The 19,528-nt window shown below is 43.3% G+C and overlaps 1 protein-coding gene across 16 annotated transcripts in view; it reads left to right on the forward strand.

The window, feature by feature from the left end:
• Positions 1–19,528, forward strand: part of invs (inversin) — a 400,143-nt gene that overhangs the window by 287,041 nt on the left and 93,574 nt on the right. For all 16 annotated transcript variants that reach the window (XM_078538692.1, XM_078538689.1, XM_078538701.1 and 13 more), the window contains 2 exons: positions 1,022–1,359; positions 14,271–15,012. In XM_078538692.1, the coding sequence (XP_078394818.1) occupies positions 1,022–1,359; positions 14,271–15,012 (1,080 nt within the window). The remainder of the gene's footprint in view (positions 1–1,021; positions 1,360–14,270; positions 15,013–19,528) is intronic.

Below are 19,528 nucleotides of genomic sequence, written 5' to 3' on the forward strand. Positions count from 1 at the left end.
CCTTTCATAATTTTAAAGATCTCAATGAGGCCACACCTTAGCTTCTTTTTTCAAGAGAAAGAGACCCACCCTATCAATCCTTTCCTGTCCTAATACTCACAAATATCTTGGTATCATCCCCCAACATCAACATCCAAGGCATGAATGAAAGTTGTAAATAAAAAGGTCCTGACAGTCGAAAAACTGAATTGTCCAGTAATTTGAATTAAAAAGCTTCAAATTAACAGGAGTAGACTGTAAAACTATATGCAATAATGTTAAGTTTAATAAGGTAAAGTATAAAATCTAGCAATAATTTCAAATCACCTTTTGCATTAACATTTTAATTATGCTGTAATTTACGTAAAACCTTACATTTACACAGTGCCTTTAACATAGTAAATTGTACCGAGGAGCATTATCCAGCAAAAGAACCAAGCCACATAAGGCTTAAGAAGCATCTTAAAGAAGAAAAGAGAGTTAGAGAGGTGAAGAGATTTAGGGAGGAAATTCCAGAGTTTATGGCTTTTACAGCCACCAGTAATGGAGCGACTAAAATCGGGAATGCTCAAGAGGCCAGAGTTAGAGGCATGCAGGTAAGTCAGAGGGTTGTATGGTGGAAGGAGATTATAGAAGTAGGGAGGGCTGAGGCCATGGAAGGATTTGAAAACAAAGATCAAAATTTTAAAAGAGGTGTTACATAAAAGGAGAAAGTGAAGCTTCTTTGCAGACCCCACCAACCAGTAAACCAAACGAGATGGACACAAAGGAGTGCATCTCCATGCATTTCTGATATCATCCTTGTAACCCTTCTCTACACCCTCTCCAGTGCATCCATATCCTTTTTATAAAATGGCAACACAGATCTCTAAGTGTGCTCTAACCAATGTTTCATAATATGTATGAAAGCCATTGATCCCTTTTATACAGCTGATATGTTGTCAGGTGTGATGGCATCTTATACAATGTGAAATCACCTATTAATCTTTTCCACTTTTAATAGACTACTAGCTTGTTTCTCATTGTCTTTATTTAATTATAGGAAGCGTGAGGAGGAGAACAAAAGGAAAGAAGCAGAGTTCCAGAAGGAAAAGAAGAGATTGGAATCTGAGTTAAATGTACAGCAAAAAGTAGTAAATCTAGAAGCTAATTGCCAACCGGCTGATGTTTATCCAGTAAATGGGGAGAGCCCTACCACCATTTCAGAACATGACCAATTGGAGCTGAGAATTAGGGAAGACTCTAAGAGAAGATCTAAAAGCAGATCTGAAGTGAAAGCAAGTGTAAAGCCTCTCTTGCAATCTTGGAGGAGCATGGACACCATTCGGAGTCAATCTACATGTGTAGAGGCCGGAAAAAAAGAAATGAAAATGGGAAAAGGTAGGGCAGCTTTCAGTACATAGTTTACACACATTAGCTAAGAATACTTAGAAAAAATGCCATATCTAATATGGCAAAATATCTAATGCCATAAATGTGCCATTTTTAAAGATGCTGGTAGATTCCCTATGGCACTGTTAGCCATAGATTTATAATGGAGGTGTTATACCATGTAACACAATATATATTAGACACTAATTTTGGGTGATTTAAGACAAACCATGTTCTGCTTGTCCTTATTGCATGGTTTTGTTATGACTTTTGTGTTTTTGGGATCATATTCAAGATTCTGTCCATTTTTCCATGAAAACAAAATTGTCTATTTCAACCAGACGCCACCACAAATATTGTAACTCCTTTGTGTCCATCTCATTTGGTTTACTGGTTGGTGGCTTCACTTTTTCCTTTTACGCAACACCTCTTTTAAAATTTTGATCCTTGTTTTCAAATCCTTCCATGGCCTCAGCCCTCCCTACTTCTATAATCTCCTTCCACCACTTCTGACTTACCTACATGCCTCTAATTCTGGCCTCTTGAGCATTCCCGATTTTCGTCGCTCCATTACTGGTGGCTGTAAAGGCCGTAAGGGGAGAAGGCGGGAGAATGGGATTGAGAAACTTATCAGCCATGATTGAATGGCGGAGCAGACTCGATGGGCCAAAAGGCCTAATTTCTGCTCCTATGTCTTATGGTCTTATGGTCTTTTGGTAAACTCTGGAATTTCCTCCCTAAATCTCTTCACCTCTCGAACTCTCTTTTCTTCTTTAAGGTGCTTCTTAAAGCATACCTCTTTAGCCAAGCTTTTGGCCATCTGCCCTAACATCTCCTTACGTGGCTTGGTTCTTTTGCTGGATAATGCTCCTCGGGACAATTTACTATGTTAAAGGCACTGTGTAAATGTAAGGTTTTACGTAAATTACAGCATAATTAAAATGTTAATGCAAAACGTGATTTGAAATTATTGGTAGATTTTATACTTTTCCTTATTAAACTTAACATTATTGCATATAGTTTTACAGTCTACTTTTGTTAATTTGAAGCTTTTTAATTCAAATTACTGGACAATTCAGTTTTTCGACTGTCAGGACCTTTTTATTTACAACTTTCATTCATGCCTTGGATGTTGATGTTGGGGGATGATACCAAGATATTGGTGAGTTTTAGGACAATAGAGGATGCAAAACTCCGAAAACAGATCTCAATCTGTAGGGTGAATGGGACTGTGCTAGGTAAATGATGTTTAGCTTAGAATAGTGTAGGGTTATTTTTATCACTTGCCTAATGTTAAACAGACACAAACCCTAGAGAGAACAAAATTGAAGCAAGTGGTGAAAGGGGAAAATCCGGGTATTACAGTGCATCACTCTCTAACTGTTCATGGGCATTGCCACAAGGCTATAGCTAAAGCAAACAAGGTTGTAGTTACAGGCAATTCCCTGCAAGCAAAGTATTCCATTTTCTCCTTGTACAAGACCTTGGTTAAGCCTCAGTTAGAATACAGTGTTCAGCTTTCATATGTAGGCCATCCTTACCTGGTCTGGCCTACATGTGGCTCCAGACCCACATCAATATGGTCAACTCTTTACTGCCCTCTGAAATGGCTGACCAAGCCACTCAGCTCAAATGTAATTAGGGATGGGTAACAAATGCTGGCCTGGCTAGTGACGCCCACATCCAATGAAAGAATAAAAAAAAACAGGGCTCACGCTTACAGGGAAGGCGATGGTATAGTAGTATTGTCGCTGGACTAGTGATCCAGAGACCCAAGGTAATGGTCTGGGGACCTGGGTTTGAATCTTGACACGGCAGATGGTGGAATTTGAATTCAATAAAAATCTGGAGTTAAAATCATTGTCGATTGTTGTAAAAACCCATCTGGTTGACTAATCCCCTTTAGGGAAGGAAATCTGTCGTCCTACACGTGATTCCAGACCCACAGCAAGGTAGTTGACTCTTAAATGCCCTCTGAACTGGCCTAGCAAGCTACTTGGTTGTAATAAACTGCTACAAAGTCACAAAAAAGGAATGAAGCTGGACAGACCACCCAGCATCAACCTAAGCACCGGAAACGACAATGGCAATCTCAGCCCTATCGACCCTGCAAAGTGCTCCTTACGAACATCTGGGGGCTAATACCAAAATTGGGAGAGCTGTCTCACAGACTAGTCGAGCAACAGCCTGACATAGTCATTCTCACGGCCCTCCACCACTGACACACAGTGGCAACAATGTGTACCATCTACAAGATGCACTGCAGGAATTCACCAAGGCTCCTTCAAAAGCACCTTTCAAACTCACGACCACTACCAGTTAGAAAGACAAAGGCAGCAGATAGACGAGAACATCGCCGCCCAGAAGTTCCCCTCCAAGTCACTCCCCATCCTGACTTGGAAGTGTATCGCCGTTCCTTGACTGTCGTTGAGTCAAAATCCTGGAATTCCCTTCCTAACAGCACCGTGGCTGTACCTACACCACAAGGACTGCAGCGGTTCAAGAAGGCAGCTCACCACCACCTTCTCAAGGGCAACTAGGGATGGGCAATAAATGCTGGCCCAGCCAGCGAAGCCCATATCCCATGAATTAATTTTTTAAAAGTTATGTAAGAGCAGAAATAGTTTGGATTTCTGGTGGTTTCTGTTTCCCTAGAATAGTGTACCAATGGAGCAAGTTGCCAGTTTGAATGGTGGATGAAAGGACTAAGGACATGCAGCTATGCCTGTACCCCACTGGTTTGCCCCTGGTTGTGTGCCATCTTTTCCTGAAAGAAGAGAGGGAAGTGTTTCAGTGAATGCGGTGCAATTTGTTTGATGATATGCCTGTCATAGTTGAATAGTGTGTCCAGTGAGATGTGGTTGTGACATTTTGAGCACTACTAAGTGTGTGAGGGTGAGGTGAAACAATGAATACTATGTATGAGTCCTGATTGATAGATTGTTGGTTGGTGAGTGATGGGGGCGTGATGCATTGAGCAGTTGCTGAGGCTGTTTGTCCAGTTGGTGGGATATGGTATTTGAAGATGTATTCACTGAGCTTGATCTCTCATGTGAGGTCATTGAACTTTAAGTGGCACTGTATTTGGGTCCTCGGGCTTTACTCCTGCCATTGACAGCTATCTGGTCCCACTGTCTTTTGAGAGTTTGCCTGGAGAGCCTCCTGGACCCTGCAGAAAGAGCACATCTCTCCTTTTCTGCACCAAGGCCTTCAGTACAACATTAGAAAATATTGGAGCCTGCTCTATCTTAAAGTTTGCCATTATGATATCTTTTTCCATGTCAGAATGAGGTCCATAATGACTTTCACCACCTGTTCAGGCCACAATGCACCTCACATGTAAAAGATGCAAGCTAGCTTGATGTGGTGCTACCCTCTTACAATTTTGTGGCCCCTACTGGGGTGTGCAGCAACTCAACAGTTTATTTAGCACTGGCTGCAAGCTGCATTTATGTAATGAGCTGGCAGCACCAAGTTTCCTGCTGCCTGCATCAGAAGCAACAGGCACGGGTTAATTCCACATTTTGATCCCCACATCTGTTTTCGGGGGCTATTGAATTTAAGCTCCCATGACCCTTGCATTTGTACTTTTCTTTGCTCAGCTTATTACATCTTTCTTGGTTTCTTCTGTTTCTTAAGCATAATTTTATTTGTGCTTCTAATACTTTCTCACTCTCATTTTATGTCGTTTGAGCAGGATTCACTTGTGGGGATCAATGCAAACTGAAGCTGTAATTCGTAGATAAACATAGCAAAGTAAGAGAAAATGAAACTGCTTTTAAGTAGCTTCTCAAAAGCTGACCCATAACAAGATATCCGTTAAGATGCCTGTCATAGAAATAATTAATCCACTGTAGAAAGGCCCTTTTGGAACTACATAACAAAATGATCAGGTTCCAGTCTATTCAATCGACTAGATACAGGACTCAGCTCAAGGCCTGTGCTTGCAGATCAAGTACAGTGCCAGAGTAGGGCGTGGATTATAGCCGACATCATGAGGAAGCATGATTATGCACGAGGGACATGCCTCCTCTTGTTCCTTTCGGTAAGGTCTCAAAAAAAAATCCAGCAACACAATAAGGAAAAGGAGGAGGGATTGCCTCCAGAGCTGACTTGCCAACATGCCTCATTATATATCTAAAAGTCAGTAAAGTGTAGCTTAGGTTAATAGAAGGGAAAGAAAGCCCAACTTCATATATTAAGCTAAAAGACTTTCCCCATAATCTAGCTCACACAGTGGACATTTATTTATTTATTTATTTAAGTCATTTACGGGCTAGGCCAGCATTTATTGCCTATCCCTAAGAGCCCTTGAGAAGGTGGTGGTGAGCTGCCGCCTTGAACCACTGCAGTCCATGTGGTGTAGGTACGTCCACACTACTGTTAAGAAGGGAGTTCCAGGATTTTGACCCAGTGACAGTGAAGGAACAGTGATATATTTCCAAGTCAGGATGGTGAGTGGCTTAGAAGGGAACTTCCAGGTGGTGGTGTTCCCATGCATCTGCTGCCCTTGTCCTTCTAGATGGTAGCGGTCATGGGTTTGGAAGGTGCTGCCTAAGGAGCCCTGGTCATTTTCTGTAGTGCATCTTGTAGATGGTACACACTGCGGCCACTGTTCGTCGATGGTGGAGGGAGTGAATGTATGTGGAAGGGGTGCCAATCAAGTGGGCTGCTTTGTCCCAGATGGTGTCAAGTTTCTTGAGTGTTGTTGGAGCTGTACTCATCCAGGCAAGTGCAGAGTATTCCATCACAGTCCTGAATTGTGCCTTGTAGATGGTGGACAGGATTTGGGGAGTCAGGAGTTGAGTTACTCACTGCAGGATTCCTGGCCTCTGACCTGCACTTAGTAGCCACAGTATTTATGTGGCTAGTCCAGTTCAGTTTCTGGTCAATGGTAACCCCCAGGATGTTGATAGTGGGAGATTCAGCGATGGTGATGCCATTGAATGTCAAGGAGGTGATGGTTAGATCCTCTCTTGTTGGAGATGGTCATTGCCTGACACTTGTGTGGCATGAATGTTACTTGCCACTTGTCATCCCAAGCCTGGATATTATCCAGGTCTTGCTGCATTTGGACATGGACTGTTTCAGTATCTGAGAAGTTGCGAGTGATGCTGAACATTGTGCAATCATCAGCAAACATCCCCACTTATGACCTTATGATGGAAGGAAGGGCATTGATGATGCAGCTGAAGATGGTTGGGCCTAGGACACTACCCTGAGGAATTCCTGCACTGTGTCCTGGAACTGAGGTGATTGACCTCTGACAACCACAGCCATCTTCCTTTGTGCTAGGTATGATTCCAACCAGCGGAGAGTTTTCCCTCTGATTCCCATTGACTCCAGTTTTGCTAGGGGTTCTTGATGCCCCTCTCAGTTAAATGCTGCCTTGATGTCAAAGGCAGTCACACTCGGCTCACCTCTGAAGTTCAGCTCTTTTGTCCATGTTTGAACCAAGGCTGTAATGAGGTCAGGAGCTGAGTGACCCTGGTGGAACCCCAACTGAGCGTCAGGGAGAAGGTTATTGCTTAGCAAGTGCTACTTTGATGACGCCTTCCATCACTTTACTGATGATGGAGAGTAGACTGATGGGGCGGTAATTGGCCAGGTTGGATTTGTCCTTCTTTTGGTGTACAGGACATGCCTGGGAAATTTTCCACATTGCTGGGTAGATGCCAATGTTGTAGCTGTACTGGAACAGCTTGGCTTGGGGTGCAGCAAGTTCTGGAGCACAAATTTTCAGTACTATTGCTGGGATATTGTCAATGCCCATAACCTTTCCAGTACCCAGTGCCTTCAGCCATTTCTTCTTATCACGTGGAGTGAATGGAATTGGCTGAAGACTGGCATCTGTGATGTTGGGGACTTCCAGAGGAGGCTGAGATGGATCATCTGGCTGAAGATTGTTGCGAATGCTTCAGCCTTATTTTTGGCACTGATGTGCTGGGCTCCTCCAGCATTGAGGATGGGGATATTTGTGGAGCCTCCACCTCCAGTTGGTTGTTTAATTGTCCACCACCATTCACACCTGGATGTGGCAGGGTGGCAGAGCTTAGATCCCATCCGTTGGTTGTGGAATCACTTAGCTCTGTCTATCGCTTGCTGTTTATGCTGTTTGGCATGTAAGTAGTCCTATGTTGTAGCTTCACCAGGTTAACACTTATTTTTAGGTATGCCTAATGCTGCTCCTGGCATGCCCTCCTGCACTCCTCATTGAACCAGGTTTGATCCCCTGGCTTGGTGGTAATGTTGGAGTGGGGGATTAACTGGGCCATTAGGTTACAGATTGTGGATGAGTACAATTCTTCTGCTGCTGCTGGCCCACAGCGCCTCATGGATACCCAGCCTTGAGTTGCTAGATCTGTTCAAAATCTATCCCATTTAGCATGGTGGTAGTGCCACATAGTCTAGTACTAGCTAGCTTGGTCAGTAGTGGTGCTACCGAGCCTCTCTTGGTGATGGACATTGAAGTCCTCCACCCTGAGTACATTCTGTGCCCTTGCCACCCTTAGTGCTTCCTCCAAGTGGTGTTCAACATGGGGGAGCACTGATTAATCAGCTGAGGGAGGACGGTACTTGGTAATCAGCAGGAGGTTTCCTTGCCCATGTTTGACCTGATGCCATGAGACTTCATGGGGTCCAGAGTCGATGTTAAGGACTCTCAGGTCAACTCCCTCCCAACTGTGTACCACTGTGCTGGCACCTCTGCTGGATCTGTCCTGCCAGTTGGACAGGACAAACCCATGGATGGTAATAGTGGTGTAAGGAACATGATCTGTAAGGTATGATCCCATAAATATGACTACATCAGGCTGTTGTTTGACTAGTCTGTGAGACAGCTCTCCCAATTTTGGCACAGGCCCCCAGATGTTATTAAGGAGGGCTATGCAGGATCGACAGGGCTGCGTTTGCCGTTGAAGTTGCCGGTGCCTAGGTCAATTCTGGTCCGGTTTCAATCGTTTTTATTGACTTTTTAGTGGTTTGATACAACTGAGTGACTTGCTAGGCCATTGCAGTGGGCACTTTAGGGTCAGCCACATTGCTGCGAATCTGGAGTCACTTGTAGGCCAGACCAGGTGACAATAGCACATGTCCTTCCCTAAAACAGTGAACCAGATGGGTTTTATGACAATTGACATGATTTCATGGTCATCATTAGATTTTTAGTTCCAAATTTTTATTGAATTCAAATTCCACCATCTGCCATTGTGGGATTCGAACTCGTGTTCCCAGAGCAATACCCTGGGTCCCTGGAAGTGGTAGTGCCACACAGTCTAGCAGCTATGTCCTTTAGGACTCGGCTGGCTCGGTCTATGGTGGTGCTACCAAGCCACCCTTGGTGATGGACATTGAAGTCCCCCACCCAGAGTAAATTCTGTGCCCTTGCTATCCTCAGTGCTTCCTCCAAGTGATGTTCAACATGGAGGAGCACTGATTCAGCAGCTGAGGGGGAGGCGGTACGTGGTAATACCACTAGGCCACCACCTCCCTTCATAGGTAATAAATCAGAATTTTCTTGTCAGTGGAAGTTTTTTTCCAGCTCTCAGCGTGGAGAAGCAGTGGAGAACCATAAGAGTGATGGCATTGTACACTTTAATAAATCTCTCAATACCCATAAATTTGGAGAGTTGATAGCAATCTATAAAACATGGTTATCTGCATAATCATTCTAGTAAACTTTGCATGGCCTCTGCAGTGGATTGAAATACATCTGCTTTTTAAAAAAAGAATATAATAAAACAATTTTATTGCAGTTGCATCCCTTATTCCCTTTCTCACTTTCCAACTTAGAGGGTGGGCAGTTGCTTGGTTTCTGCCAAAACCAGTCTCGTAGACTAAATAGGGGAACTACTGGAGGCAGTTGTAAGCATTTTCTGGGGTATGGGTGAGTACTTTATGTATGGGGCAAGATGGGTGGCTGACATGTGCCTCTAATGATGCAGATGCCTGCCAGTGGAGAAGCATTACTTGACCTACTCTAATTCTGCATGGTCAGCAATGAGACACAGAAGTAGCCCCTTGTGCTCGTTCCAACACTGTGGGGAAACCATAACCAAAAATAACCAAGTTTACTGATTGACCCCCAAATGAAGAAATTGCCAACAAGATACTAATTTTTGTAGCTTTTACTTTAACACAACTCAGAACCAATGCAAATTAAATTAAACTAAACATGAACTAATGGGCAAATGATACTTCACATAAAGGTAAGTTTCACTTTAAATAGCCGATACAAAGATTCATCTTACACAACCACAACTACCCCCATCACTCACTGCTGACATGTGGCACGAGGTAGTTAAACATTTCTCAGTATGCAGTTCTTTATTCATGAAGGGTAGGTCAGGAGTCCTATCCGACAACCGCTCTCATCTTCAAGTTTCACAGGTATGATTATCATCAGCAAGGCACACTTTTACTAATTCTCCCTCCCATGGTCATGTCAGAGACCAGAGTTCCTTTTCAACCAATAACATTCCAGTTCACGAATTGGCCACGCCTAGGAAAATATCCAGCCTTTTAGCATCTCCACCCTATTCATACAACTCTCCAGGTTTTTGATCTTTCTCGCCAGTTCAAACAGTGCCTCCAACAGCTCCTGTTTTTTCTGCCAAAAGCTTTTTTGAGAGAGATTTGCTTCTTCACCTCACTAGAATTTGGTGTATTTCCGTTTCTGTCTGCATCTGTGTGCTGATCACCTTCACCACCCCCCCAGCTCCCCTGGTTGTGTCTGCAAGGCACACTGTATCTTAACTTATTTCCTGTTGGTAATATTTTCAGGTTAAGGGAAGCCAGGTCACATGGACCTGTATTTCTTATTATACAAGAAAATTACAATTGATGCAAATGCTTAAAAATCCTTTTTAAACATTGTTAAAAACAATTACAGATTCCACAGATATTTTTTAAAATTACAAATTTTCCTTACTCTATTGTTTCTGGGTCAAAGGTCACACTCATCTCATTCTCACCTACTTTACCCACCTTGGTTCTATATCCCTTGATACTCTTACACCTCAAAAATCTATCAGTCTGTCTTAAAAGTTTTAATTCACTCAGCATCTGCAGCCTTTTTAGGAACCAGGTTCCAGATTTCTATTAACCTTTGTGTGGAAAAGTGTTGCCTGATTTCAGTCCCAAATGGCCCAGCTCCAATTTTATTATGTCCATCTCTACTCCTGCCTCAGCCAATCTGCTGCTGTTGATACTAGCGTCCATCCTTTGTCATCCCAGATTTGATAGATCCGATGCTTTCCTGGCTTGCCTCCCATCTTCTACCCTCTGTTAACTTTAACTCACCCAAAATGTGCTCCCTCTATTCTATCCAGTCCAAAGTTTCAGTAATGAGAAATACATAAGAATGGATAAGTGAAGTTAGCATGGGGGAACACCTAGGAAATTACAAATAAGGTTTAAAACAATGATGTGAGAAAGCTGTAAGTAAGACAAGTTCAAGGTAATAGATTGGAAAAGCTAATTGAGGGATCAGAATAGAACTAGCCAAGGCAAGCTGGAAAAAATGTTGGCAAATAAAGAGATAGAACAGCAATGGGAAGAATTCAAATGGTGATCATTATATATATTCTGTTTTTCGAAAAAAGCAAGAACAAGCTGACCACAATGAACTACCATAGATAAATAAAGAGATAAAGGTAAATTTGAAGCTAAAGGAAAAGGCATATATTAATACATCAGCAATAAGGGAGAAACTGACATAAGAGCACGAATAGGATAGGAAAGGTAAAGAAACAATTAGGAAAGCTAAGAGGAACTACGAAATCAAGTTATCAAGGGATGTAACAAATAATAAAATATTCTGCATACGCAAATATCAAAGCAGAAAACTGGATGAGATTGGACCTCTAAGGGATGCACAAGATAGCTGCACAGGTAATGACAGTGAAATGTTACATGGTTACTTTGCCTCAGTGTTTACCGGGTAGACTAACAAGGTGAACATGCCAGTTGAAGAAATCAAAAGTACATAATGGCATTTAAGATAGAAAAGCGAAATTGATTGATAAAGTAATCAAACCTAGAGAGGATAAAATCCCCGGTCCAGGTGGATTATATCTATGCTTATTAAAACCAGTTTGGAAGAGTTAGCAGAGATATTATTAAATTAATCTAAGATTCATTAAGACAATAATGAAAGAGCAATGGCAGATAAAGTTATTCCTGTATTTAAAAAGGAAGATAGAACAAGTCTAGGAAGCTATAGACAAGTTAGCTTCACATCAATGGTAGGAAAGATAATGAATCTCCACTCAAAGATGTAATAAAAAAATCTAGGCCCGAATTTCCTGGCCCTGCCGTGGAAGATTTGGCGGCCCAGCCAAAAGTCCATTGACTTTCAAAAGGAAAAGTCATGCTTGACCAACCTTATTGCATTCTTTGAAAAGAAATGGAAAGAGTAGACAAGTGTAGCGTAGTTGATTAAATATATTTGGATCTTTTAAAAGGCATTTGATAAGGTACCACATAGTCGTCAGAGAATGTGAACAAAAGTAAAATGCTGCAGATCCTGTAAACCTGAAATAAAAACAGAAAATGTTGGCAATACTCAGATCTGGCAATATCTGTGGAGAGAGAAAGAGTTAACATTTCAGGTCCATGACCTTTCATCAAAACTGGGGAAAATTAGATATGTAATAGGTTTTAAGGAAATGAAGGAGGGGGAGGGGCAGTAGAAAAAAGATCAAAAGGGGAAAGTATGTGATTGGGTGGAAGACAGGACACATTAAATGGCAAAAGAGTTGGTGATGCAAGGCCAAAGGGAGTGGTAATGTGACAAGTAAAGAAACAAAAGATATGTCTATTAGAGTGTGAATATGAGAATGACGAACAGCTGCCATCTTAAAGCAAAAGAAAAACGAGAGTAAAACCAAAACCTGCAAAGAGAAAGGTAACATAGATAAGGACAGAGGTTACGATCTGAAATTATTGAACTCAGTGTTGAGTCCAGAAGGCTGCAAAGTGCCAAATTGGAAGGTGAGATCCCAGTAAATGCTTACAGTTGCCTCCAGTGGCTCCCTTGTTTGGGTCTGCAAGACTGGCTTTAACAGGAACCAAGCAACTGCCCACCCTTTTAAGTTGGCAAGAAAGAAAGGGCATGAGGGATGCAACTGCGGTATATTTGTTCTGTTATATCTACTGTTTGTTAAAGAATATATTTCAATGCAGTGCTGAAATCATAGAAAGTATATTAGAAAGCAATCATTGAGCTTCATTGGAAGACTGCAGGAGACTGAAGATAGGTCAGAGTAGGAGCAAGGAGAGAATTAAAATGAGAAGCAACTGGAAGATTTCATGCTTGTGGACTGAATGGAGATGTTCTGCAAAGTCGTCACCCAATCTTCATTTGATTTCCCCAGTATAGAAGCAGACCGCATTGTGAGCAGCGAATATGATATGCTAAATTGAAGGAAGTACACACAAAACCCTTTCACCTGGGGGGAATGTTTGAGGCCTTGGAGGGTGAGGAGAGAGGAAGTAAAAGAGCTGGTATTGCATCTCTTGTGCTTGCATGAGTAGATGCCAAAGGAAAGGAGGGGGAGGGCTGTTGGGGGTGACTGAAGAGAGGACCAGGGTGTCACAGAGGGAATGGCCCTTTCAAATACTGAAAGGGAAGAGTGGGGAAGATGTTTTTGGTGATGGCATCATGCTGGAGGTGGCAGAAAACAATTTGTTGAATACGGAGGCTAATGTGGTCTGAGGTGAGAACAAGGGAAATTATGTCATGGTTATGGGAGGGAGGAGCATGAGGGAGAACAGAACTGCGGGAAACGGGATGGATATGGCCACGGGCCCTGTCAACCATGGTGGAGGGGAATCCCCAATTGAGGAAAAGGAAGACATCATAAGTAACTCAACCTCTCTCTTCCTATAGTTCTGATCTGCTGATGTTTTGCACATAGGAGTTTAGCTATATTTGTGGAAGTAGCCGTTTACACTTTACATCAATACGCACATTCTAATCTTTAAAAAAAAAGATACGAATAAAACTCAGCTTCGCTATGAGAAAAGATTTTGGAAATAGAAGGGACCTTTTAAAAATACTGTATTGGAGTTAAATGCTATATGTGCATCGAACTCAGTATTGGACAACATGCTGCCGACAATACATAACTGTGAAAAACCAGGGTCAAGTGTACACCATGCATTCAGTAATAAAGTATTGGAGTTACTGTATTTTCTGAGTTTAAGGAGATTGCAGCCCAGCATGTTTTTGGGATTTTGTATTTGTGCATGAACAGCATTTCCAAACTGCATTACACATTCTTGCTAATGCAACATTCTCAATGACCAAATAAATCAACAAATTAGTCGATGTCATAATTATGAACCTGTTTTTCAACCCAGCTCATAGTGACAATTAAATGTATCCTTTTTCATTGGATTATAAGGATCCTCCTATTTGAAAAGAGTCCCTGAAAAGCAGTTCCTGGTAGGTATGTTTCACAAAACAATACTGCCCACAACTAAGCATAAATTATTTCTAAATTTGCAATTTCACTCAGAGATCATAATGATAGCTGTTCTAAGATATAGAAATTGACAGGATACAAGTTCAGATTAAGATATATTGTTTGGACAGCTGGAACTTTATATGTGGCCCAATCAATTCTTGACCTGCAAGTGTAGGTAGGTGCTAAAAGTGGAAAAGTGTTCTATTTCCCAGCATTGACATCTGTCACCTAGGTAAACTTGAAATTCACCAAAAATACAATTTTAAAAAAAATATACTACTTTTTAAAATTTACAGATAGTTGCCGTATTTTGCTGACACTAAGAACATAGCTTTTCTTGTGTGTAGGTGTAAATTCAATTGTCACAAAATAAGATGTGTTATAATTTATTAGATATTTTCCCCAATGTATGACGCAAAATTAATTTGTAGAATTTTTTCACCATTCTAGAACCCATCAGAAAAACCTCAAAGAGCAATGATGTCAGTGATCACCAGCAATACAGTGAAGGAAGCATCCCTGATCAGCTATACTCTTCCAGTCAGCTCACTCCTTCAGAAAGAGGAGATGGTAACACTGAGAGTGATAGAAAAGTTCCTGTAAGTATCAACAGACTGAATGGCAGTAAATCGAAACCCCCTGGCTTTAGGTCAGCCAGTGCAACAAAAAAACTGGTGAAACAACAGAGTCCATCTTCATTGGTTTGTAGCATACGTCATAAAATAAGATCTGAATCTTCCCAACAATATGAGGAGCCTTGGGCAGGAGTAAAGTGCGGTCGATTCTCACCTGCTGGTTCAAGCCGTCCTGGAAGCGCCAAACCTATGGTTGTAAACAGTACTGATAATGCTGGCCATACAGTGCAAACTGATACCCAGAGCTCTGATATCATCACTTCAGTTTTGCATCCTCTGGCCTCCCCAAAACCCAAAAGTGGCAGTTCCACATCAGCAATTCCAGCCAGTGGAAAGCGCAACAATACTATTGAAAATGCATCTCAGGACAGAACTGGCACTTCTAGATCTCTTAGCACCGAAAAGGGTTCATGCACCACTCTGGTTCATCAGAGCTCTGATATTCTACTTATCCCTTTGGAAATCCGAGTACAAATAGTCGAAAAGGAGAGATTGCGAAAAGAGCTTTTTCGGAAGAAGAATAGGGCAGCGACAGTTATTCAGAGGGCATGGAAAAGGTAGGAGCCCTTTTATATTAAACTGCTATGTTGTAATATTTCTATTTGTTTTGTCAGCAACAGCTTGCTCCCACGTAGTGCCTTTCACATTGAAATTGTCACGAAGTGTTTTACAGAGCCATAATGAGACAAAGATGGGCACAACCAAAATAGCAGATATTAGCAGAAGTAGCCAAAGGTCTTGTTAAAGAGGTGGGTATTAATGAGGGTCTTAATAGAAAAGAGGAAGAAAGTCAGAGGGCTTGGAGAGAGAATTCCTGACCATGGGACCTCGACAGCTGAAGACATGTGTACCAATCATGAGGCAAAGGAAGAACTGTTGCTCAAGAGGCCAAGTCACAGGAATAGAGAATTCATGGAGCAAGGGCTGTAGGACTGGAAAACATTACAAGGATAGGGAGGGGTGAGGCAAGAATTTAAAATGAGGATGAGAATTGTAAATTGGAGGTACTGGTGGCTTGGGAGCCAATGTATATCAGCAAGCACAGGATTGATGAGTAAGCAGGGCTTGGTTCAGGATACAATGCACTCAGCATAAATTTGGATGAGTTGAAGTTTATACTGCATGAAGGATGGGAGGCCAGGTGTGTATTGAAATAGTCAAGTCTGGGAGTGACAAGGGTATGTATGAGATTATTGGCAGCAGATGGGCTGAGACAGGTGAGGCAAGGTTACTGAGGTGGAAGTAGATGGTCTTTCAAATAAAGAGAATTTTTTTTTATTCATACACGGGATGTGGGCTTCGCTGGCTAGGCCAGTATTTATTGCCCATCCCTAGTTACCTTTGAGAAGGTGATGGTGAGCTGCCTTCTTGAACCGCTGCAGTCAATGTGGGGCAGGTACACCCACAGTGCTGTTAGGAAGGGAGGTCCAGGGTTTTGACCCAGCAACAGTGAAGGAACGGCAATATATTTCCAAGTCAGGATGGTGAGGGACTTGGAGGGGAACTTCCAGGTGGTGGTGTTCACATCTATCTGCTGCCCTTGTCCTTTTAGAAGGTAGTGGTCATGGGTTTGGAAGGTGCTGTGGAAGGAGCCTTGGTGAATTCCTGCAGTGCATCTTATAGATGGTACCCAGTGCTGCTACTGTGCGTTGGCGGTGGAGGGAGTGAATGTTTAGGGAATGTGGTGCAAATCAAGTGGGCTGCTTTGTCCTGGATGGTGTCAAGCTTTTTGAATGCTGTGGGAGCTGCACTCATCCAGGAAAATTGGGAGTATTCCATCACACTCCTGATTTGTGCCTTGGAGATGGTGGACAGGCTTTGGGGAGTCAGGAGGTAAGTTACTCAACACAGAATTCCTAGCCTCTGACCTGCTCTCGTAGCCACAGTTTTTATATGGCTAGTCCAGTTCAGTTTCTGGTCAATGGAAACCCCCAGGATGTTGATAGTAGGGGATTCAGTGATGGTAATGCCATTGAATGTCAAGGGGCGATGGTTAGATTCTCTCTGTTGGAGGTGGTCATTACCTGGCACTTGTTTGGTGCGAATGTTACTTGCCACTTGTCAGCCCAAGCCTGGATATTGTCCCGGTCTTGCTGCATTTGGACATGGACTGCTTCAGTATCTGAGGAGACGTGAAAGGTGCTGAACATTGTGCAATCATCAGCAAAAATCCCCACTTCTGACCTTAAGATGGAAGGAAGGTAATTGCTGAAGTAGCTGAAGATGGTAGGGCCTAGGACACTACCCTGCGGAACTCCTGCAGTGATGTCCTGGAGCTGAGATGACTGACCAACAACCACAACCATCTTCCTTTGTGCTAGGTATGACTCCAACCAGCAGAGAGTTTTCTCTCTGATTCCTATTGACTCCAGTTTTGTTAGGGCTCCTTGATGCCACACTCAGTCAAATGCAGCCTTGATGTCAAAGGCAGTTACTCTCACCTCACCTCAGGAGTTCAGCACTTTTGTCCATGTTTGAACCAAGGCTGTAATGAGGTCAGCAGCTGAGTGACACTGGTGGAACCGAAACTGGGCATCAGTGAGCAGGTTATTGCTAAGCAAGTGCCATTTGATAGCACTGTTGATGACCCCTTCCATTACTTTACTGATGATGGAGAGCAGACTGATGGGGCAGTAATTGGCTGGGTTCGATTTGTCCAGCTTTTTGTGTAAGGGATATACCTGGGCAATTTTCTACATAGCCGGGTAGATGCCAGTGTTGTAGCTGTACTGGAACAGCTTGGCTTAGGGCACGGCAAATTCTGGAGTACAATTCTTCAGTACTATTGCCGGAATATTGTCAGGGCCCATAGCCTTTGCAGTATCCAGTGCCGTTAGCCGTTTCTTGATATCACGTGGAGTGAATCGAGTTGGCTGAAGACTGGCATCTGTGATGCTGGGGACCTCTGGAGGAGGCCGAGATGGATCATCCACTCGGCACTTCTGGCTGAAGGTTGTTGCAAATGCCTTATCTTTTGCACCAATGTGCTGGACTCCTCCATCATTGAGGATGGGGATTTTTGTAGAGCCTCCTCCTCCAGTGAGTTGTTTAATTGTCCACCACCATTCACGGCTGGATGTCATAGGACTGCAGAGCTTGGATCGGATCCGTTCATTGTGGGATCGCTTAGCTCTGTCTATCACTTGCTGCTTATGCTGTTTGACACGCAAGTGGTCCTGTGTTATAGCTTCACCAGGTTGATGCCTCATTTTTAGGTATGCCCAGTGCTGCTCCTGGCATGTCCTCCTGCGCTTTTCATTGAACCAGGGTTGACCCCCTGGCTTGATGGTAATGATAGAGTGGGGGATATGCTGGACCATGAGGTTACAGATTGTGTTCGAGTACAATTCTGCTGCTGCTGATGGCCCACAGCACCTCATGGATGCCCAGTCTTGAGTTGCTAGATCTGTTTGAAATCTATCCCATTTAGCATGGTGGTAGTGCCACACAACATGATGGAGGGTATCCTCAGTGTGAAGGCGGGACTTCATCTCCATAACAAATGTGCAGTGGTCACTCCTAGCAATACTGTAATGGACAGATGCATCTGCAGCAGCAGGTTGGTGAGGTTGAGATCAAGAATATTTTTCCCTCTTGTTGGTTCCCTCACCATCTGCTGCAGACCCAGTCTAGCAGCTATGCCCTTTAGGACTTGGCCAGCTCAGTCACTAGTGCTGCTACCGAGCCAGTCTTATTGATGGACATTGAAGTCCTCCACCGAGAGTACATTCTGCATCCTTGCCATCATCAGTGCTTCCTCCAAGTGGTGTTCAACATGGAGGAGCACTGATTTACCACCTGACGGAGGACAGTACATGGTAATCAGCAGGATTACCTAACCTGATGCCATGAGACTTCATGGAGTCTGGAGTTAATGTTGAGGACTCCCAGGGCAACGCCCTCCCAACTATATACTACTGTGCCGCCACCTCTACAGGGATGGTGTTGGTGGTGTCTGGGACATTATCTATAACGTATGATTCCGTGAGGATGATTATGTCAGGCTGATGCTTGACTAATCTGTGAGACAGCTCTCCCAATTTTGGCACTAGCCCCCAGATGTTAGTAGGAGGACTTTGCAGGGTCGACAGGGCTGAGTTTGCTGTTGTCATTTCCGCTGCCTTGGTCCCTCCGGTTTCATTCCTTCTTTGAGACTTTGTAGCGGTTTGATACAACTGAGTTGTTTGCTAGGCCATTTCCGAGGGCATTTAAGAGTCATCCACATTGCTGTGGGTCTGGAGTCACATGTAGGCCAGACCAGGTAAGGACGGCAGATTTCCCTCACTAACCAGATGGGTTTTTACAACAATCGACAATGGTTTTCTGGTCATCATTAGACTTTTAATTCCAATTCAAATTCCACCATCTGCCCGTGGTGGGATTCGAACCCGGCATTACTCTGGGTTTCTGGATTACCAGTCCAGCGACAACTCCACTATGCCATCGCCTCCCCAGGGTGAGGGAGGGGTGGGGGGGTTTAAAAGTTGAGTGTTTAATAGGAGGGTGAGGTTATGAAGAGTTTGGTTCAACCTGACAGAACAGGTGGCAAGTTTGCAGAGTTTGTGATGGGACCAATTGATGATGGTTCCTATCTTTCCAACACTTAACTGGAGCTAGAAATGGCAGTCCATTTAAGGCTGTGTTTTGGACAAGCAGCATTTCATCACAGGGGCAATGGAGCAGGAGATATGGGTGCTGTCAATGTACATGTGGGAACAGACGCCATGAGATACATTTTCATTAAGAGGGTGGGACCCTGATATCAGATGCATTTCCAGGTCCTGATCCTGCATCACATCGGTCTCTGGCACCCAATACAATTTTTAACAAGCTGGCCAATGAATGGCTGGGTTTGGCATTGCCTTCTAATTAGTGACTGCCGTGGTGTAGAATAGGCAGGAGAGCAGAGAGATGGGCGCAATTTAAAGGCTGCTTAACATGGATAGAATCCTGTGTTGTTGCTCATTTTTAGGTATGCCAGGTGCTGCTCCTGGCATGCTGTCCTGCACTCCTCATTGAACCAGGTTTCATCCGCTGGCTTGATGGTAATGGTAGAGTGAGGGTTATGCCACA

The sequence above is a fragment of the Cetorhinus maximus genome, chromosome 3 (genome assembly GCF_964194155.1).
Source record: "Cetorhinus maximus chromosome 3, sCetMax3.hap1.1, whole genome shotgun sequence".
NCBI classification, from domain to species: Eukaryota; Metazoa; Chordata; class Chondrichthyes; order Lamniformes; family Cetorhinidae; genus Cetorhinus; species Cetorhinus maximus.